The sequence below is a fragment of the Piliocolobus tephrosceles genome, chromosome 14, assembly GCF_002776525.5.
Source record: "Piliocolobus tephrosceles isolate RC106 chromosome 14, ASM277652v3, whole genome shotgun sequence".
Classification (NCBI taxonomy): Eukaryota; Metazoa; Chordata; class Mammalia; order Primates; family Cercopithecidae; genus Piliocolobus; species Piliocolobus tephrosceles.
Genome location: NC_045447.1, coordinates 34,932,288 through 34,955,362, shown reverse-complemented (window position 1 = coordinate 34,955,362; position 23,075 = coordinate 34,932,288). Strand labels below are relative to the sequence as shown.

The window sequence follows — 23,075 nt, the reverse complement described above, 5'->3', positions numbered from 1 at the left end:
TTTTCTCCTAGGGCTTGCTTTAGGGCTGCATGTGTGTCCTTGCTAGTACCGATGCCTTCCATATAAGGACTCAGACTCCACTAGCTGCCAGATTTCCGCCTGAAACACTGCCTGCTAGCGTTGAAGCTTTCAAACGATTTTAATCCATGGTGATGAAGCAAGAACAGTGTTTTCTTTACACTGCATCTACCCTATACTCTATCTCTGTTTCTACCCCTCACATCTCCAAATGAGGGGGCTTTACTGGCTTTGCACCTTGATTGTTTCCACTCACCTGTGGTGATCTCAGGAGGCAGAGTTTGAAGTTAGTCATCAGTGATTTCCTCAAGTCCATTTGTCCTATATTTAGCAGCAATTCCTTAGTGGTTCTGACATGCAATAAGACTAAAACTGATAGAGATCTCCACCTGTATAAGCATTTTTCATTTTGATCAATGGTCTTAATGGGAGTAGTTAGATCTGCACATTCTTCTAACCACCCAGAAGTCTTTATCCAACAACAGTGCTTTTGTATGTTTTCATCCATTTGACGTAAGTGTATCAGCTAGTTGCTAAAGTGCAAAGACTAACAGTCTGTCTTCACACATATTTTCATACCAAAAATCACTTTATTTCACAACTTGACTACGTCCACATTAGGATTTGTTGGCAAATTAAAATTCTTTACTCACAAAATGATAAAAGGAAGGAGATACGGCTGAAAGTAAATGTGTAAGAGTTAACAGAATCAATACAATTGAATAGCTGTGGAGCCTAGGGGATGCAGGAATCAAGGTAGACAAAGATATCTGCTTAAGTAAATTAATGTTAGGTCACTACCCATGGTTGACATCACAGAAGTGGGAAAGCATATCAGAGTAAATAAATGAATCCTTTCTTAAACAAAAAACCCATAAAACTTATTTTACTCCCTTAACGAGAAATATTTTCAAAATTTAGGCCCATTCCTGGTAGATTAAGACCAGTTCAGATGACTGCATTGCCATTCCAGGGCCAAGAAAGCAACTTTAAAAACACGCCCTATGCTATGGTCTAAATGTGTCCCTCAAACTTCACATTTTGAAATCCTAACCCCCAAACTGATGGTTTTCGCAAGTGGCCTCTTGGGAAGTGAGCAACGGGAAGAAAGGAAAGGCCCTTATAAAATAGGCCCAAGGGAGGGCCTCTGCCTCTCCACCATGTGAGGACAGGGTCAGAAGGTGCTATCCACTAAACAGAAAGCACCCCTTCCTAGACACACCTCGTTCTGTGACATTCTAGCCTTCAGAAATGTGAAGAATAAACCTCTGTGGTTCATAAGCTACCCAGTCTATGATATTGTTATGGAAGCCCAAAAGGATCAAGCTATCCCAAAATGGCATTGTCCACACCATGTTTTTGTACCTCACCTAGAATAATACCATACCCATTCGGAGTTAAACCCTTCCTAACTCTTTAGTATCAACGTGCTTGGAAACGTAAGTAATGCTGACACCTTTTTTCTTTCTAAAGAACAATACATACCAATTAACAGGATTGGTGAATAGTACTAGATTCTATGCATGGAGCCTAGTATGTATTTAAAAGCATGCAATCTGGAACTAGACTGGGAACAAATCCTAGCTTACTAGACAAATTGCTTAACCTTTTACCTGGACTCATTTAACTCATTTATAAAACGAGGGCAATTTCTGATTTCACTGGGTTGCTACGAGGATTTTAAAAAGCCCCTTGGAACATAGCCTAACACTCAGAACTCAATAAATATGAGCTGTCTTAAAAGGTTTCCAGAAAAAATCCCTGACAGGTTAGGTAGGCTTATCATTACAACGCTTTCCAGTGTAAGGGAGGTAAACAGCTATTTAGCACCACACAACTTGTCCTCTGGGCTCAATACAGCTCTCAGTAGACTCCGATCCCTTCCCGACGTGAAAATTTCAGATAAAAAGGCTCGGCGAGGTCCCAAGGCAGCGCTGGACGGAGCCAGGACGCGGGCCAGAGTCCTCCGAAGGACTGTGCCTCTCCGGCCCCAACGAAATACAGCTTTTACTTTGCAGCAATCTGAGCCAACCGAAGAAGATTCTGAGGCTTCCAAAACAGAACCGACAAGAGCACTCAAACAATACTTCTCCATCTCCTGACTCCGTTGCTTTGCATGAAGAGGAGTAAGCCGCGGTGAGCACCGCCCAAGACTCGAAAAGGCGGAGTCTGCAGGGCGCCGAACGCAGACTAGAGGGCCCGAGGAGGGGCGGGGCTGGCGAAGCGCGAGGACCCGGGGCCGAGGTGTGGGGCTGACCATAGCGTGCCGGACGCCGGTGTGAACATATACTACCTGCTCCTGTAGTACCCAGGCCCGCGCCTAGGAGTCCCCGGAGCTGCCATTATCGAGACTCCCTATTGCCCTGCGGCTTTAATCGTTCGCGTGTAGGGGAAAAATGGAACCCTAAAGACAGGCAGCTCCTAGGCACCAGCACAGGAAATAAGCAATGGCGGTGGGGTCCTTTGCTCGCGCCGAAATTCAAAGGAATAAATAGTTCCGGCGCGGGTGTTGAGAGCGGTGCGGCAGGTGTTGTAGCCGCTATGGTGAAGTTCTCTTCGTAGTAGCCGGGGCTAGAGAGTTGGCCTGCTCCCCGCCTTTGTGACCCAGAGGAGCTTTTGGGGTGCGTCAAGCCCTGGCCTGAGGCAGCGGTGAGGCGTGTGCGTGAGCACGGCCGGTTGGGCCCGGCCAGATATCCTGGCGGGAGGCGGGACGCGGGGGCTATGGGGAGGAGGACCTTAGGTAATCCTTAGAAATAAAGGCTAGTTCCTATTCGGCCTTGGAGTAGGGCGAAGAGGTGTAGACAGTCCTGAAGAAGCGAAGTAACAGACTGAGTAAAAGCAACACGTTGGAGAATATGAGATACATCTCATCCCTAGTAAATACTTAAATGACTTCTCCTCCTCCTGGAGTCAAGCACAATTCGGGGATGCAATGATGGACGTAGGTGAAGGTACTACAGGAACTTACAGACAAGTAATGACCGTCTAATATCGGTTTTAAATACCATGAAGGAAAAAGCCGAGTGAAGGAGTGTGGAGAGGTGACACAGGGAGGTCAGGGAGGACTCCAGTAGGGTGACATTTGAGCAAAGACGTTGAGTGCATTAGAGAGTAAGCTATGTCAGTATCAGAAAAAAGCACATTATGGGCAAAGATAAGGGGATATGAAATAATCCGTAGTCTTTGTTAGCTAGAGTATGATAAAAGTAGAAGGCAAGCCTGGAAAAACAGGTGTAAGAAATAGTTAAGACTTCCCAGTTGAATGGTTTAATTTCCAGATAGTGGCTAACTCTGTTATATTTTTGAGTAGATGAACCATGTCTTTACATCAGACAAGATAGTTTGTCAAGTGGCTCTTTTATTTCTATCACCCTATCATTACCGTTTTTGCCTCGTGTTCATTATGATTCCAGGTTTACATTCCACTTAGGTGGTGGTATTTCTGTTTCGTACAGAACTGGTTTGTGGCCTGTTTGATTCCTGTCAGAGGTTTGCTGACCCAAGACACTATCGAAAATGCATATTAAGTCAATTATTCTAGAGGGATTCAAGTCCTATGCTCAGAGAACCGAAGTCAATGGTTTTGACCCCCTCTTCAATGCTATCACTGGCTTAAATGGTAGTGGAAAATCAAACATATTGGACTCCATCTGCTTTTTGCTGGGCATCTCCAACCTGTCTCAGGTAGAGTGTAAACTTTCTGATTTATTTTAAGTCGGCAGGAGAATCCTCACTGAACTTTGGAGACTTACCAATATTCATTTGGGTTTTTACACTTTTTGTAAATTACACCTCACTGCCTCCTTTAAAGGAAACTATTATTACTCCTTTAGATGAGAAAATAGAAACATAGAGATGTTTATGTTAGAGATGTTTATAAGTAACAATGCCTCAAAACTCAGGCTTTCTGACTGTAAAGTAGTCTCATTCCAGAGTATTTTCAACCCTGTGTAATGATGCCTTTGCAAATCTTGCTAATGGATTGAGTGACTAGTGAAAATCATTGGGACTGTCTTTCCTTATGTCTTGCAAAGTAACTTTTTGTTAACAAATGAATAGGAAACAATTCAATTCAGAGTTGAAAAGGTTCTATAGAGAAAAGTGTCCATTGCAGGTTGTTACCTATTTTCCTTGCCAGAGGATGCAGCTGCCTATCCTTGTCTGCTTAGTGGACACTATGTTGGTAGGTTTTCCAACAGCAAGGAATTCATTTTTAGTGCTGCTTTGTACAGTAGGGAGTTTTGTAATTGATACACTTTTCTTCTTTTATTTTAGGTTCGAGCTTCTAATTTACAAGATTTAGTTTACAAAAATGGGCAGGCTGGTATTACCAAAGCCTCTGTGTCAATCACATTTGATAATTCTGACAAAAAGCAAAGTCCTTTAGGATTTGAGGTTCATGATGAAATCACTGTAACAAGGCAGGTGAGTGGCTATTAAACATTTCGATATCTTAAGACCTTTTATGTCTGATGTGGTTTTTGGCCCTATGCCTTTGCAAAACGTGCTAGAGAAAGTTCATAAGCAAAATTGGTGCCTTAAATTCTGACTAGATTCCTTAATATCTTCCTTACATTAAAATTTTGATCATGCACACTCTATCACTAAGAGAACTGAAAGAGAACTGAAAAGTTATTCATCCGGTATAAGCACTCAACTATGCTGAAATCTTAAACCATACTTGAATCTTCTTTGGCTGTTCTTGAACACCTGTGTACTTGAGATCTTGCAGTCTTCTGTGATAACCCATTCTGTTTTTGGACAGGTCTTATTAGAAAGTTACCCCTATAAATTTTGTCAGAGTCTGCTGTCTTCAAATTTTATTCATTAATCCTAATCCTCTTCACAGCACTAAGAGCAAATCTGACTTATTCCCTACTTCAGTGTTTAAGTGATCTGCAAGTATATGTGTTTTAGTTCTAAGTGAAATCTTGCCAGGTCTTTCATTGATGTTTGTTCCTAGTTCTTTCACTTGCCTGGTTATACCAGGTATGCTCCAGTTTCCCTCCCTGCCCCTGCATTCATCTATCTATCTTTTAATGACACCTTAGATTGAGTGTGCCAAAATCGGTCTAGTTAGAGTTATTCTTTCATTTTAGGTATTCAACTTCTATTTTTCCCAGTAGAGCATTTTTTTTACATATATTATTAATATAGTCAGGCAGTGTTTTCAGCTTGTCAAGGTTTTTTTTTTTTTTTTGAAAGACAGAGTCTTGCTCTGTTACCCAGGCTGGAGTGTAGTGGCACCATCTCAGCTCACTGCAGTATCCGTCTCCCGGATTCAAGAGAGTCTTCTGCCTCAGCCTGCTGAGTAGCTGATACTACAGGCACCTACCACCACACCTGGCTAATTTTTTTTTTGTATTTTTTGTAGAGACGGGATTTCACTGTGTTGGCTAGGGTGGTCTCAATCTCCTGACTCTGTAATCTGTCCGCCTCGGCCTCGTGAGCCACCGTGCCCAGCCCAAGGCTTTGTTTTTAAAAAATGTGGTCAACTCCCATTTACTGTCCATCTTAGCATTTATCACTTACAGATTTTCTCCTCTATTTTAATGGAAGCCTCTGATTTAAAAAAAAAAAAAAAAAGAAATATAGGCTAGGTTAGGACAGAATCTTGTTCTGTCATTAGGCATCCATCAAATATTTATCCTTTAGGAACTAGGTCTCTTACTAATAATCTACCTAATTGTTCCTGTCCTCATTCAGGCTATAAACTTGTTTCTTCACGAAAATTATAAAGTTTTTGTCAGAGAGGTCTCTTCAAATACATTAGTATATGAACTACCAACCTAGTAGTCCTGTCAGGAAAAGAAATGAACCAATATTTATTCAATATTTATTAAATACTTGATGTATATTGGGTGTTCTTGAATGTACTGGGATGTAGTTAGAAGAATGAGAAACAGAGCTTGTCTTTAAGGACCTCAATCTGGTAGATGAGACAATCATACCCGATAAATGACAATTTAAGTGTGATAGTAGAGTATGGTGTCTGAGATGACTTAATGAAACCATACTGAAGCTCTGTGATTACCCTTTCTTTTAAATGGTCACAAATCATGTCTTTATTAATAGCTTTTTGAATCTTGTCAAGAATTGATGTCAAGCTACTTTGTCTGACGTCTATTCCTGTTTTAAAGTAGAGAAAGTTAGCCTCTGTAGAAAAATTACAGAAAGAAGGTAACTAGGAAAGGAAAGTATGTTTTACATATACTTGGAAACATAAAGCTAGAAGGTAACCTTGGAGACCTAGCCTGGTGCAGGCCAGGGTAAGAGGCTTGTGTGTAATTACATAACTAGTTAGCAAAAGTACTTGCATTAAACACCAGTTGTCCTGACTCAAGTTAGTGTTTTTAGCTATGTCATAATTGTTCCACTATTTATGCAGAATTGGTTTTGTTTACTGCTAGTTGGACAGAACAAATAAACGTAAGCTAATATGCTTAGTAATTTATCCTAGCACCAGGTGTGCATGTACATGAATATTTTAAAAATTGCTTTCTTTTATAGGTGGTTATTGGTGGTAGAAATAAATATTTAATCAATGGAGTCAATGCTAACAACACAAGAGTACAGGATCTCTTCTGTTCTGTTGGCCTTAATGTTAACAACCCTCACTTTCTCATCATGCAGGTATTTTGTTTGAGGTCTTTATGTCACTTTCGTAATAGTTTTGATATTTTTTACATTTAAGCAGTTAAAATGAAAGTACCGTATGTTTTGGATTTTATACTTTTTATTTACTATTGTGCTGTGTCTGGCCGTCTGTTAAGAAATGTGGTTTAGTTACTTGCAGTGATATATTCTACTGTATTTTAGTCCTTTGACTCCTCTAGAATGTTTAGGAGTGATTTTTCTTGACTTTTTATTTTGTCACTAAAAGAACAATACATGTTAACTGTAGAAAAAGAAAGAAAGAAAGCCATAATATGTCCTTTCAAATTATTAGATTAATGCATCTTAATGTTTCAAGTATAAAAGTTTGAATAATTTGCTTATTTAGAGACTTACACAAGTGAGGAGTAAAGGCTGATTTTATCTTACATTTACATTATGTCATTTGACCCATCCAGCTATCCTTTGAGAGAATTACAGTAAAGTCAATGGGAGCATCTCAGTGGGACCAAAATAAAAATATTTCCACTACACACCTTCAAAGTTGGAAACTTACTTTTAAGTGAATCTACATTCTAGTAATAAGATTTTCTGAGACCTGGGCATGCAGGTGTTTTGTTTTATTTGTTTTTGGTAATGAATGAATTTAATGGTTTACTGGCATTGATATAAAATATTTTATTTTATTTGAAGCGTAGAAGTATGTCATCTGTTTTGTGAATTATCCTGGAGGGTTATTCAAATAAATTTTAAAAGTTTATTTATTATGCCACAATTTATTTTTATATTTACCTGTTTTAAAATTGAATATTTCTACTTATGAATGTTAACTGTCTCAGAAACATGGTCCTTGTTAACTTTGTATCATTTAATGAATTATTTCATTTGTATCGTTTCCTAACTTCCATAATTTGTATCACTGGTAAGTGAGAAAGTTAATAGTAAAGTTCCAAAATTCTAGAATCATGGAAGAATTATAAAGGAAAGATCCCCAAAGATAGGTATATTGAGATAAAGCAGCTTCAGTCTAGATAAACATGAATGGCAGTACAGATAAACGTTTTCTGTAATTTGTTATCTTAGTAAGTTTCCATTTTATTTTCAGGGCCGAATTACAAAAGTATTAAATATGAAACCTCCAGAGGTAAGAGTACTATTTATGGACATTAAAAATAGTTGGTATAGATATTTAATCTTTCAGACAATTTTTAAGTATTAGTAAAATTTTTGGAAACATTGTTTAGGAATGATTAGTAAAGACAGTTGTATATTTGTGTAATATTTGGCACTATGCCCAGATAGTAAAATTGATTTTGATCGTGTGAAGGAGTCTTACTCAACTGGTATTTCGTGTCGGAATTCATTCCTACAGAATAAGCCTACAGGAAAAGATTTGTGTGAAATTACTGTATTTAACTTTAATGGTTCATTTGGGCCAAACTTTGGTAAGATGTTTAGTGAGGTCAAGGCAAAAATGTTATATTTAATGTAAATTCCAGTTGGACACATTGTCTTGGATACTAAACGTTAATAAAATTGTCATTCCAGATTTTATCCATGATAGAAGAAGCAGCTGGAACCAGGATGTATGAATACAAAAAAATAGCTGCACAGAAAACTATAGAAAAAAAAGAGGCTAAGCTGAAAGAAATTAAGACGGTAATTTAATTCATATGAAACATTTTTGGAGAAGAATGTAATTTTGCATGTAGAGTTTTTGCTGTAAAGAGGGAAAAATTTTTTTCTTGGTTCAGTTTTCCATAGCCATCCATGCTACTTTTCTTTCAAATACATTTTAATAGTACTTTACATGCTGAAAATACTATTTTTCTTTGTTTTCCAGATACTTGAAGAAGAGATTACTCCAACCATTCAAAAATTAAAAGAGGTATATTCTGTATATTTGAGGATAATCTATTAGAATGTCTTTCAAAGTCAGCGATGTATCCAAAATCATACACATGGTGATACTATTTCTTGGGGGTTTTTTCCTGCGATGAGATAAGGAATTAGAGTTGGCAGTCCATAATTGAGCCTTCTGCTTGCAGAGGATATATACTTATCTACTGAGTCATAGGCTATTGGAGAGCAATATTTATAGTTTCAGAAAATGTTATGCTGAATTTTAATACTTTATTGAAGCTAAGCAAGTCTGGATTTTCTTAGATAAATAGGATTGACTGGAACAACATTTCTTGAAGATAATGGCACTCTTAGACACCCTCATTGGTAGAGTGAACAATTTCCAGGATAAGAGGGACTATCACTATAATTATTGCTGTCAAGCTATTTTGTAAGCAGAAGGTGTTGAAACAGAGGATTGAATTTTCTCTATAATATTTGCTGCTCCTGACATCAAAAGACGTGGCAGTATTTCATGAAAGAATGCGTTTATGAGCTTCATTTTCTTTTTCTTGAGACAAGTCTCACTCTGTTGCCCAGGCTGGAGTGCGGTAGTGTGATCACAACTCACTGCAGCCTCCACCTCCCAGTCTCAAGGGATCCTCCCATCTTAGCCTTCTGAGTAGCTGGGGACTATAGATGCATGCCACCACACCCTGCTAGTTTATTTTTTTTGTAGAGATGGGGTTTCTTCTTGTTTCTTAGACTGGTCTTGAAATCTTAGGCTCAAGTGATCCACCCACCTCGGCCTCACAAAGTGCAGGGATGACAGGAGTGAGTCACTGTGCCCAGCCAAACAACGTTTTTAAAGATATCCATTTAGGAATTTATTAAATGCTCATTGAAATTTGGTACTACTCAGAGCTATCTTGTGAATCCATATAGTAGTGTAGATTTTACTGGAAAAATTGTAATCTTGAAGGTACCCTTTTTGTATGCATGATTTAGTAGAAAACACTAGATCAGGAATTTAAACTTAGGTCCTCGACTTGATTTTGCCACAATTTCTTTCTAAATCTAACAACATGGACAGATCATTTCATCATTCTGAATTTGATTTTTATGTGTAAATTAAGGATTTTAGTTATTATTTTGTCTGGTCCCAGTAGGTCCTTCTGGGAATCATGTTTAGTAATGATGTGAGGGAGCAAGTGCTTGTAGTAGTGCTTCAAAGAATATTAGAGTAGGCTTCTTGGTAATACTACTACAGAATCTATGTAATAGTGTATCATTGGTGGGTGTGTAAGTTGTCTTTAACAGACTTATTAACACTAGCTTATGAACTTTATGTCCATATTTCTTTGTTAAATTCAGCTGCCCAATTATATGTTAGAAGAAGTAGCCAAATAAGATTCACTAGAGAAGGTATAATGCTATCTGAAAGTCCTGACTTCTAATGTTATGTAAAGTAGCCTACAATTTAAGATGTTATAATTGTTTAATACAGGACAAAATCTATTATATCATGTAATGAGAAATTTGATACATCTTGCATAATTGAATTTTTTTTTAATACAATTTTGAGTTACTCTTTTTTTGTGACTTCCCTTTCAGGAAAGATCTTCCTACTTGGAGTACCAAAAAGTGATGAGAGAAATAGAACATTTGAGTCGTTTATATATCGCTTATCAGTTTTTGCTGGCTGAAGATACCAAAGCACGCTCAGCTGAGGAGTTAAAAGAAATGCAAGATAAAGTTATAAAGCTGCAGGAAGAATTGTCTGAGAATGACAAAAAAATAAAAGCACTTAATCATGAAATAGAAGACTTGGAAAAAAGAAAAGATAAGGTCTGAACATATGTATTAGAATCGATAATACACTCTGTGAAAAACGTACTGCATTATATATAGTAACTTTAGGATTCGGTGGGCATTGTCTGTTGTATTGATTTCTTAATCTTATAGTAAGATAATGAAATAACTTATAAAAAAGTATTTGATACAGAACTCATACAATAAAATGACAACAGAAACAAATTTTATGTAAGTGGCTGACTTGGCTGCATTTTATTACAGGAAATTGGAGGTATACTTCGATCTTTAGAAGATGCTCTTGCAGAGGCTCAGCGAGTTAATACTAAATCTCAAAGTGCATTTGATCTCAAGAAGAAAAACCTGGCATGTGAAGAAAGCAAACGCAAAGAGCTGGAAAAAAATATGGTTGAAGTAAGTGAGCTTAATGTGCCACTAGTGCCACTTGTAGACAAGTATATAGTCTCACTAGTGTACATTTATCTATTCCCTGAATATTTAGTGAGTGTCTGCTGTACGCTAAGTACAGTTGTTTGGGCTAGGGTTACAACTGGACCAAATGGTCAGAAGTCCTTGCCTTGTGGGCATTCATTCCATTGGAGGATATGATGATAAAATAAATAAAACATGTAACATGTTATATAGTGATAACTGATGTGGAAAAAAAGTAGGGAAGGGGATTAGGAGTGTAGGGGAAAAAGGGTACAGTTGGGGATTTTAAGTGGCGTAGCCATTGAAGTAAGGTGGAGAGTAGGGAGAACAGGTTTAATAAGCTTAAGAAATACAATGTGAATGTAATATGCTTGAGGAGCCTGTTAAGACATCTTGAGTAGTGATGTTGATTAGGTACTTAAATATATGAATAGTGAATCCAGGCAAAAATACAAATTTGGGGGGATCATCAAAGTTAGGTGTTATTTAAATCCATGATACTAGATAAAATGATCAAGGCTGTAAGTATATATAAGAAGGTTGGAGCCCTGGGATACTTTCAGTATTTGAATGTTGGGATAGTTCAACATTCAAAACAGATTGAGTAGCATGAGGAAAATTAGGCGAGTAAGTTGTCCTGGAGTTCAGGTAAAAAAGATGTTTCAAGGAGAAGTGTCCGTGAGTACCTGATTAGATTGTGTTCATACTCTCACAGAATGAAAGCAGAAAAAAGAAAAGTGACTATAGATAACTTTTTGAGAAGTTTTCTGAAAGAAGGAGAAATAGGGAGCTAACTGGAGAGTAATACAGAAGAAAGAGGTTTTTTTGGCTGATTTTACATGGAATAAATAAATTCTATATTGACAGAAAAGATCCAGTAGAAAAGGCGTCATTTGTAATTCAGGAGAGAGAGATGGAAGAGTTGTTAAAATAGGGCCCTTTGGTAGCTGAAAGTAGGATAGGAACTAATGTATAGAGGTCACCTTCATGAGAACTAGAAATAGGTCATCCATGGTAACAGAAGAGTTAAGTATATAGTCAGATGAGTAGGTGTGTTTTTGGAGCTTATGGCACTTCTTTTGAGGGTGATTCTGTTGTCCCAGTTAACATATACATTTGCCTTTTCACTGAAGAAAAATTAACTTTTTGAAAATAATTTCTTTATACTGCCCTGTTAGATATTTTTGCAGAGAAATACAATGGTTGAATTAAGAAACAGTGGAAGAAAATTTAGACAAAATTTTGAAGCGATATGAATGTGATGTAGCAGTCTGTGTTGTGGCATCCAACAACTGAAATCAATTCACCAATTACTTTTTTTTTTTTTTTTTTAAGGTTTTGTAAAGCTCTAAACGTGGACCTGCCTTGTTTTGGGTTCATTTTTCTTTAGTCTTGTCATGTCCTTAAGCTTCACACACTGATTGCTCCTTTTTCATCCTTCTTTTCTGTATCCCTTATTTTTCTAGATCTCTTAATGTTAGTATGCCCTAAGGCTAGCATTCTGACATCTTTTATAAACTTTCATGCCATAGGTGGTCTCGTCCAGGTCTGTAACTCTAAATATCATCTATATGTTGATACCTTGCAAATCTGTAAGCAGGCTTAACTCCTAAACTCTGAAGCAGGTTTATTGTATGCAGGTTGCCAGCTTGTCTGAGGACAGCAGACAGAACACATTCATACACAACATTTTATGTGAAATGGATTTATTACTTATTGATAGGCAACAAGGGAAAACAAGTCTAGGATTCATTGCAAGCTGTTCCCCCAAGGCTCAGAAAAGCTGCCTAAGGTGGTTAGAATTTCATTTGCATGTGCCCAACTTGCACAGCAGCTGAGGGACCCCAGAAAACAGCCTGCTCTGGGTTTATACCCTGGAGTAACATGAGACACTGGGCTGAAGCATTGAGGTTCTGTTTTAGGGCAGCCGGAGGAGCAGACAGGAACAGTCCTGGCTGTTCCAGCCATTGCCTCCCTTTCTCGGGATATTGCATTATCAGCACATTCTACAGTTATTCTTGAGAACTATAAGCCAGAGAGGGAAGAACTGGCTTAGTCTAGTGCCACCTAAGGAGTTGTCTTGTAGTTTATCCTCCAATCTAGGTTTCCACACTAGCAAAACTAGTCCTTTTGTTACGCCCACAGACTTCTCTGAATCTGAAGAAGAAGGAGGTTTGTCTTAGGTGGATATAACACTCTGACTGACATAATCTCATTGCGGTATTGTTGAGCCGTAGCCAGAATACATTTCACTGTGCCCAGGAGGACCACAAGAGGATGATCAGGCCTGCCTGGAGCACTGACTCATCCCAGGATCCCAGTAATCCAGATATGAAGTTGTTAAAGAGGTCAAAGAAGGATCCTTCGGACCTGCTTCCAGATCTGTATTTGTGGCTCAGCAGTACCTGAGGTGTTTATCTAGATACAGCAGGAAGCGTTGGCAACCACATACGCTCTTTCCACTTGTGCTAACGGGTTTAGAGCAGTTGTCTAAAACAGCCTTCCCAAGGGATATCTGCTGGGCTGAAAAGCAATGTTATGTATGGTACCGAAGATTTTATAAAGCACTTAAACCCAGAGACAGTAAAACCTCTTGGTAGGTCCTGAGTAAATCTGTTGTACAGCTTTAGGCTGCTGGCCCTATGATATATCTCATTTCTAGGAGTGATACTTAGGGGCATCCCCAGCATTTCCAACGTACGGGATCCCACCATCTGCCAGCTTTCCAGGCCTGACATCGCCCGTCTTCTGTTTAGGTCAATCCTACACTGTCCCTGGAAAATGATGTAGTATTTGGCAAACATCTTTTTTACCTGGACTCCAGGACAACTTACTGGCCTAATTTTCCTCACAGTACTCAATCTCTTTTGAATGTTGAACTATCCTAACATTTAAATGTTGAAAGTATCCTAGGGTTTCAACCTTTTTATATAAACTTACATAGCACCGTTTCCCCCGTTTTACTGTTCAGTGGCCCCATTCATGGGTAGGGAGGCATTAGCGTTTGCCAGCTAAATCTCATTAGTGGTATAGTTGCATAAGTTCAATTTCCCCCGTACACAATTGTTCATGAAGCTCCTACACAGAGGGCTTGCACTAGTTCATTGTGTTTCCTTCGTCACCAAGGGGCCCACCCATTGAGGTTATGTTATGTTTCATCATAACATTTTGCCACAGTTAAGTTAAAACGGCATTTTTAGCACCCTTTTATGCGACAGATGCTATGTCCTCTCATGTAAGCCAGGGGTTAGGGTCTATTGATGTACACTGTGACATTAGGAATGCTAGGGTAGTTCACTACTAGCAGGACCAGATTGTCACTGTGGGCTATGACAGAAAGTTCCTGGATGTCATGTCTAATATGTTACCTGCCATGGCCACAGCTTGAGAGGTGTTATGCTTCCAGGTCTTTGCTGCCACATTCTTGTGGAAAAAGTGTATTGACAGGTTAGTGCTCCCACCTAACACTCTCCTGGGATCTCAGATGTTCCCACCTAACACTCCTAGGATCTCAGATTTTCCCGAGCTATCATAATATGCATTGCAGTGCTGTGTTTCCTTTGTGCTAAAGTGCAGTGTTTAGATCCATAATGCCCTAGTCAGATGTTGCTACCACCTCACTAACAGGCCACCTTGATATCCTTCAGTTGCTTCATGAGTAGGCTATTTCATTGTTCCATTTTCATTGCTTCGTTTTAGCTCCATTGGCCTGTGAATAACAGGGTGCATGGAAAGTCCTTGTATTCCACAAGAGAATGCCCATTGTCATGCAGGTTGGGCAGTGAAGGATGTTCCTTGGTCAGAGTGAAATATGATTAAGTATCAAAAAAAATGACATGTTTCTTTCAAGGGTAGCATCAGGGTCCATATGAGTAACATATATTTGTCGCTTTCAGAAGGCATGTCCTTGTTTCTACATAGGGGATTTTTTAAAATTTTATTTTATTTATTTATTTATTTATTTGAGACAGGATTTCAATCTTGTTGCCCAGGCTGGAGTGCAATGGCGTGATCTCGGCTCACTACACCTTGTATTCCGCCTCCCGGGCTCAAGCGATTCTCCTGCCTCAGCCTCCCAAGTAGCTGGGATTACAGGAATGCACCACCACAACTGGCTAATTTTGTATTTTTAGTAGAGATAGGGTTCCTCCATATTAGTCAGGCTGGTCTCAAACTCCGACCTCAGGTGATCTGCCTGCCTCAGCCTCCCAAAGTGCTGGGATTAGAGGTGTGAGCCACCGTGCCTGGCCCACATAGGGGACTTTTTTTTCAGCAGTCCAGTCACTAAGTTGCCCTTCTGCTGACCAGATGGCTAGGCTGTTGGCAACAGCCCATGACTTGGTGAAATGTAGCAACATATGGCGATGGGGTGGCCCAAATGGACACCATCACTGCATATAGTTTGACCCATTGAGCATAATGTCCATGTTCAGCCTCAGTCAAAAGATGACCACTTATTGGCCTGATGGTGGCTACAGTCAAGAGGATCCCTCCTGTTTTGTTTGATGGAACTTTCAGTAAATCACGCCATACCATTGGTAGGCACATCTCAGAATCTTAGGACCCAGGGAGCCAGAGGAGAAGCCAAAGCATCCCCTGTGGGTTGTTTGGACCCTTCTAATAAGCAAGCCATTTTTTTCATGAAGCCTCCTGGTCCCTTGGGGTTGCAACTGGGCTTGATTTCAAATGTACCATTTCTGTTTGATAATCAAGCTCTTTTGAGCCTGCTACAATTGATTGATAGGGTTTTTTTTTTTTTTGTAAGCACTCAAGTGTGGGCAGTTTAAGTCACAGAGTCGCATGTGGTGCTCTAGCCTTAAGACACACAGTCTCCACCAGTGCACAATAGCAAGCAAAAAAGTTACATTCCAAGAGCTGTATCGGGTGGCTGCCTCAAGCAACTTAAAAGTTCAACTTCGAAGAGGCTAGGTCTCCCCAGTGACAAATTTCTGTTGCCATAGACCCCGGTCAGCATGCATGGTGGTTGTGGACACCTGTCATTGCATCAGACTAACAGACTGTAAATGTTTGGAAAGCAGCAGCAAGGCTACCACTTTACATTGTTTTCTAAGGCCTGCTACTGCAAAGTCCATTGTTCAAAGTTGGCAGCTTTGTTGGTCACCAGGATTAAAGGGGGCCAAAAAAACACCCACATGGGTTATATGCTGTGTTCAGTACCCAAGAGACCTACCAGCTGTGGGCCTTCTTTTTTGTTAGTAAGTGTCACCAGCACCAACAATTTTTGTTAGACTGTATCTGGGATACTTCCTTGGCTTTCTGTCCAAGTGACCTTGACATTCAGCTTATGACCATCCATTAGTCTTCATGCCCCAAAGGCCTGTCTGACCAGCCAGACTGGGCCAGTGCATTGTGACATTTTTATCTTTAGTGGGTTTTGAATTAAGAAAGTAGTGTCTTCTTCTCCATTTGGTATGCAGTACTGCTTTCATTGAGTAACTTATGAGGTCTTGGGTAAGTCTTGAATAACTTAGGAGGTCTGAGGTGGCAGGTTGGGGTGGATATGTGCCACTGGTATAGCTCAAATTCTTAGCTGTGAGGGGCATACCTCCTCAGGTGGTGGTGATGTTCTGCACCACAAGCAACCAAACTATCAATGTCCATACTCAGTGGTGGGAACTGTGGTCACCAGCACCCAAAGTGACACAAAGTATCTACTCACAGCAGGTAAGCATAGTGAGTCATTACATTTGCCTGAAACCCTCCCATGGTCATCAGTTTAACTTTTCCCTAGGAAAACTGGTAATAAGTCCTGTGGGCTCCAGCATCCAAGAACTCCAGAAAAGCCTACTTTCATTTCTTTTTCTCATCTTAACAGGAGTATAGGGCCATCTCTGGTGGGGACCTGGATACCTTGATCCTGCTCTAAACTATTCCATTTAGCCATTTGGATCCACAGTGTCCCTTTATCAAACAAACACTTCAACCAGGCTGCATAAGTCTTTCCTGGCCTTTCTGTATACTCATCCTCTAGTGAGCTTCGTTTTCTATGAGGCCTGCGTTGTATTTGTTGGTTCTCTCAGGTGCCTCAGGGACTGTGTGAGTACCTCTTTCCTGTTCCCTCTCAGGAGCCATCTGACTACCCGCTTCCCGAGCTATCTGGCCCTGGGAATGAGCAATTACATGTGTCTAACAACCAGGGGATCATGTGCCGAGCTCCCCGATTTCTGTTTCTTGCTCTGCCTCGATTCATTCAGCCAGCTCATTCATTGAGGGGGTCATCTATATTCCATTTATTATGGCTCCTTCTCCATAAAACATCCAGCTGCATATCCAAGCCCCTCAACCCTTTAGGGTGATATCTCTGCCCTAGGCTGGGTATTGGGGGCAGGGAGGCGAAGCGGTGAAGCCATTCCAGCTTTATCAGTAAGCCATGATTCTGTCAGAACAGACCCTACTAACTGCAGTGATGGTATGAAACAAGTTCACTATGTACTAGTTACCAACTTGTCAGTGTTAATGGAACTCACACAGCACAAGTTATGTGAAGCAAATTTACGTCCTACAGATAGGCGGTAATAGTAAAAGCCTAGGTTTCATGGTGGGCCATTCCCACGAGTGTTGGATGGAGTTTCATCTGTGTGTTCCCCATACAGCTGATGGACCCTAGAAAGCAGCTTGCCCTGGGTTTACACCCCAGACTGTAAACCCAGCCTGCCCTGGGTTTGTACCACAGAAGTAGAGAAATGGGGGTGGTCAGCACATGATCCCCTGGTTTACATGAGTTGCTGAGCTAAAGCATGAAAAGACATGCATATTTCTAGGAGGGAACTGAAGTAGAGTATGGATTATTCAGGCCATTCCCTCTATCAGAATGTTGCATTTTCTAGCACATTCTACAGCTATTTTTAAGAACCACAACTGAGAAAGGGAGAACAAGATTAGTCTAATGGCATCCAGATGACTGTCCAACAAACTGAAGATTTCTTCGTCCAGCTACTTAATTAACATTTTTACCTGGATGACTTTTAAAAAGTGTAAAACTTAACATTTCCAGAATAGAATTTAGGAATTTTCCTCATCTACCCAGACCCACCTGAGTTACTGAATTTTCCTCATGTCAGTAAATGGTACCACTATTTACCTAATTGTTGAGGCCAGAAATCTTAAGAGTCCTCTGGATTCTCGCCATTCTTTAAATATCTAGATCCAGTCTATCAATAAATTCTGTTAACTTTAAAAGTGTATTCAGAATACAGCCACTTTTTGTTACCTCCATTACTGCCAACTTCATTCAAACCATCACCTCTCATGAGGGCTACTACAGTAATGTGCTTATTAGTTGCCCTACTTTTTTCCTATTGCCACTCTATAGTCTGTTCTTTACAGAAGCTAAAATATAAATTGAATCACATCACTCCTGTGCTTCAAATCCTTCAGTGGTTTCCAAATTACATGTACGTTGTATGACACGGGAACAACATGGGTTTGAACTGCGTGGATCGACTTATTAGCAGATTTTTCTCAATAAATGTATTGGAAAATTATTTGAAGGTTTACAATAATTTGAAAAAACTTGCAGACAAATACCATATGACCTAGAAATATCAAAAAAATTAAGAAAAAGTTAGGTATGTCATAGATGCACAAAATATATGTAGGTACTTGTCTATTTTATCATTTACTACAATAAAATACACAAAAATCTGTTATAAAAAGTTAAAATTTTTCAAAACTTAAACACCATACTTGGCACTATTTGTAGTTCAGAGAAATGTAAACAAATGTAAAGATGCAATATTAAATAACTGCATAAAACTATAGAACATACTACACTATTGTAATACTTTTGTAGCCACCTCCTGTTGCTATGGTGATGAGCTCAAATAAACTCAGTGTGACATTAATCATTTACTTCTGAGTAGTTCGCGTTTCCAGTAAGTTGCAGAGCTCGGTAGAAAGTGATGTCTTGTGGTTCTCCTGTATTTTTCATCATGTTTAGTGCAATACGATAAACCCGAATAACATGGGATCTATATGAAGTGGCACTAGTGATACTGAAAATGCTCCCAAAAAGCACAGAGAAGTCAGGATGCTACAAGAAACAGTTGAGTTGCTTGATAATATACCACAGATTGAGGTCCGCAGCTGTGGTTGCCTTCCTTTCCAGACAGATGATTTATCTTGTAAACAGATGATGTAAACTTATCGTGTCAATAAATACACTACAGTACTATAAATGTATTTTCTCTTATGCTTTTAACATTTTCTTTTTTCTAGCTTTATTGCAAGAATACAATATATAATGTAGCATACAAAATATAAGTTAATTGTGTTATTGATAAGGCTTCGGTTAACAGTAGGTTATTCGTAGTTAAGTTTTTGGAGGAATCAAAAGCATTTTTGACTGTGTGGTGGGTCTGTACTCGAACTCCCATCTTGTTTAAGGATCAACTATATAATTAAATCTAAGTCTTTACCATGGCCGGCAAGGTGCTTCATGATATGACTGTTGGCTCCTTAACCATTTACTCACTGTGCTCCTAGTCCAGTTCCTCAAACATTAAAACATGTTCCTAGGGGCTTTCAAGTATACTGTCCCACAAGTATTTGCACGGTCACTCCTCCCACTTCATCCAGTCTTCCGTTCAAATGGTATCTCAAAGGCCTTCTCTTACTCTTCTTGAAGTAAGAGTTCCTATCACTCTATTCCCCAACCTTATTTTGTTTGTTTACCATGTCTTCTAACCTTGAATGTAGGCTCCCTTAGAACAGCGACTTAGTCTATGTCTTTAGTGTCTTAGAACAGGGCCTACTATACAGTAAGCACTTAATAAATGATGAATCATGAACTAATCAAGTGGGCCAAAATTTGTTGTCACTTTCATTGTAAATAAGATCGTTAGATTTTCTTTTTTCAGGGCTGGTATCTTGCATAGTGTCAGATATCTGGTTAATATTACCTAAAAAGTATTACATACTAGTAATACTTTTTCTGTAACTATTTAGTGGTCAAATTTTATGGCTCTTGACAGTTTATAAAATACTTTCATATACATGCTCTTAATTCTAAAATCTCTACTTTTAAGCTTAGTGTAGGATGTCTGTTATTTCAGTTTTACAGTTTTAGAAATTCATTTTTAGTCCCTTCAAGTGATTTGTTTAAATCTGCAATTATTATTTAGCCCAGTGTCTCATGGATTTAATTTATAACATGGAATGAAAATATTTCAAGTAGTGTAAGAGTTATATTTATTCTAAAAACTGTAATTTCGAAATGCTAATTCAGTATTTATATACAGTTATGATGGTTAAATTACTTTATTATGCTCACTCCAAATTGCTATGGAATTTGATTACATAAGGATATATGCGTATAAGAAAGTGGATGTTTTTCCTGAAATACATTATTTTTCCATTTGAAACTCTTCCTAAAGGACTCTAAAACTTTAGCAGCAAAGGAAAAAGAGGTTAAAAAGATAACAGATGGACTGCATGCCCTTCAAGAAGCAAGTAATAAAGATGCTGAAGCTCTGGCGGCTGCACAGCAGCACTTCAATGCTGTTTCCGCTGGCCTGTCCAGTAATGAAGATGGAGCAGAAGCAACTCTTGCTGGTCAAATGATGGCCTGTAAAAATGATATAAGTAAAGCTCAGACAGAAGCCAAACAGGTAAATATAGACATTAAGCACTATATGATTGCTTTTCATTTTAAGAAGTTTATTTTCGCATTATGCTTTGGCAATTGTTACATAATGTTGAAAATAATCAGTGTCAAGGAACTTGTTGGTTTACGTTATTCTGCAACTCTAATGCCTAATGCAGGAAAAATCAAATATATTATTGCTAAATATTGGTGAACTTAATTTGTTAAGATGCTGTACAACATAAATTACGTTAATTCAGTATGTAAGTGTAATGAATGCTTTGTTCTGTTTGCAGCATTGTGTGGAATTTTAGAGATTAATCCATTCTTTTTTTGGCTATTTTTATTTTTTATTAATATCATAATGTTGAAGTCTTAAGCTTTACAGGAAAACAGGATTGTCCTCCTCATTGCTTTGCCTATCATACCTAGTTCTTAAAACCTTGTTTCTGAAGCTTTACATTTTTCTAGGAAGTATCTGTACCTCACATTTAGCCACATTCTAGTCTTTGTTCTCCCTACTCTGATTTCATAATCTTAAAAGTCTTGTCAGTCTATTACAGTGTTTCTCAGATTTTACATAGTAGTGCAACTTAAAGTCCTATGAACGCAAGAATTTTGCTAGCAGAAAAAATACATGTACACAGGCATATCATTGTTTCTTTTTAAATGGAAGATGCAGATTTTAAAACAGGTACACAAATGTGTGTGATTATGCATTAATTCTCAGGTTTTCCTCTTTATATATTTGCAACTTTTTCATTCAGGCATGACAGAGATGACAGTCACAAATTTATAAGAACTCTCAACAGCAGAAAATCTTTAAAGTACTCTGTTTGTCTATTATTTTATAAGGGAACTGGGAAAAAATACACAGTTTTGGAGGATACCCCCATCTGGGTTTTAGAATACTAGTTCATAGTTTTAAGAAGCAGTGGTCAATTGTATAAACTCTTGAATGCCTGACACATTTAATTTAAATAGTTCTAGCATTTAATTATTAGACTCTCAGCATTTAAGTTTCTTTGTCAGTTTAGCTTCTTTTCCTATATAATTTTAGATCTTATTGCTCAATTCAGTTTCTTAACTGTTTTTAGACAGCACTCACAAATATATACAAATACGAATATGAACAACTAAGCAGAAAGGAAAGGAAGGAGAGGTGTGATTTCTAGCTTGCTGTAATTACCAGCTACTGACAGTTATTCGATGTAATCCTTCAAATTTAATATGTCATATCTTATTAAAAATATGGACTTTAATTTCAAATTCTTTAACAACATATTAATCACATATTAGTTTATACTTTAAGTAGTTTTTGAGGAGAAAATACTGAGAAATGACTAATTTGTTGAAATGCTAATCCAGGAGACCAAACAATTAAATTTTTAAGGCTAAGGTCTCTTAGTAAAACCAGTCTGAATCTTTGGCCATTTAATTACTAGCACTGTCTGCCTCATACATCCTATATAGTCTGTTGCATTTTTCTGCCACAGGCTCAGATGAAGTTGAAGCATGCTCAACAGGAGTTAAAGAATAAACAAGCTGAAGTTAAGAAGATGGATAGTGGCTACAGGAAGGATCAAGAAGCTTTAGAAGCTGTAAAAAGACTTAAAGAAAAACTTGAAGCTGAAATGAAAAAGCTAAATTATGAAGGTTTGCCTTTAAAAACATGATAATCAGATCATGAGGAGGTAGTGATTTTTGATAAAAAGCTAATTTAAATAAAGAACGCAAGGAAGTAGGAAACATTTCTTAGCCTATTAACGAGCGTTAGTATTAAGAAGTGTTTGTTAGTAAAAAAGAAATACCTAATTATAAAACAACTCTTGAATTTTTGAAAACTCAGTATTGAGAATTTCCTGCTTCAATCATTTGAAAGCTCAAAAATGTCATTTGTGTATTTCTACATTAGTAGGCATTCAGTTTGTATATTACTTTTTGGAATGAAAATTACGTTATTTACTGTTGGAAATAATGTTTGACAATGGATAGAAATTGGAAGGTTCAGCCTGCTTTTGTAATACTTACAGAAATTTGTATTTTTTGCATGTTTTGGAAATACTGGTTACTAATATTTTCCTTAAAACAGTAGACTGAACTTTTAAAACTTGGTTTTAATTTATTATGATTTATCTTTCAGAAAATAAAGAGGAAAGCCTTTTGGAAAAGCGCAGGCAGCTGTCTCGTGATATTGGTAGATTGAAAGAAACATATGAAGCTCTATTAGCCAGATTTCCCAATCTTCGATTTACATACAAGTAAGAGACTTAAGCCTTGAATTTTAAGATAGAAACAACCAAGACATTTTTATTTAAGCTATAAGTAGTCTGAAAGTTTTGTCGACACCAAGATTTTTGTATGAAACTTGTTGTAACTGCTTTTCTTTCACTGGTATTTTTCCTTTAAGCATTTGTTGAAATGTTTTAAATGTTGGCAGGCAAATTCTTGTGAAATTTAATGGCTAATGATGGCACTAATCTTAAAATCAGGGAAATTTAATCTCAGTTCAAAATGTCTTTAAAGTTATTCTGTCATTAATGTTAAATATCCACGTTTACATCTTATAATTTGTTTTGCTGTGTGGGTTAATGGTATATTTACAGTAATCATATGTATTATAGCGATTAGAACATCAGAGTTGTTCTTTTTACATTGAAACATACTGAAAGATCTATTGATTGATGTAAAAACAACAGCTGGCTAGTCATTTGGGACATTTTAAAATTTTTAGTTTGTTAAAACCATGTGC

At 38.1% G+C, this 23,075-nt stretch overlaps 1 protein-coding gene across 9 annotated transcripts in view; it reads left to right on the top strand.

The window, feature by feature from the left end:
- The first annotated feature begins 2,455 nt into the window (after positions 1-2,455).
- Positions 2,456-23,075, top strand: part of SMC2 (structural maintenance of chromosomes 2) — a 45,850-nt gene continuing 25,230 nt past the window's right edge. The window contains exons 1-12 of one of the 9 annotated variants that reach the window (XM_023202465.2): positions 2,456-2,639; positions 3,474-3,702; positions 4,294-4,443; positions 6,529-6,651; positions 7,739-7,777; positions 8,182-8,292; positions 8,477-8,521; positions 10,090-10,323; positions 10,552-10,701; positions 20,115-20,348; positions 21,820-21,979; positions 22,467-22,584. In XM_023202465.2, coding sequence (XP_023058233.2) covers positions 3,535-3,702; positions 4,294-4,443; positions 6,529-6,651; positions 7,739-7,777; positions 8,182-8,292; positions 8,477-8,521; positions 10,090-10,323; positions 10,552-10,701; positions 20,115-20,348; positions 21,820-21,979; positions 22,467-22,584 — 1,532 coding nt within the window. In that variant the 5' untranslated portion in view covers positions 2,456-2,639; positions 3,474-3,534. Of the gene's footprint in view, positions 2,677-3,431; positions 3,703-4,293; positions 4,444-6,528; positions 6,652-7,738; positions 7,778-8,181; positions 8,293-8,476; positions 8,522-10,089; positions 10,324-10,551; positions 10,702-20,114; positions 20,349-21,819; positions 21,980-22,466; positions 22,585-23,075 lie in introns of all 9 variants that reach the window. The other 8 variants (XM_023202451.2, XM_023202483.2, XM_023202475.2 and 5 more) reach the window with 8 other exon arrangements.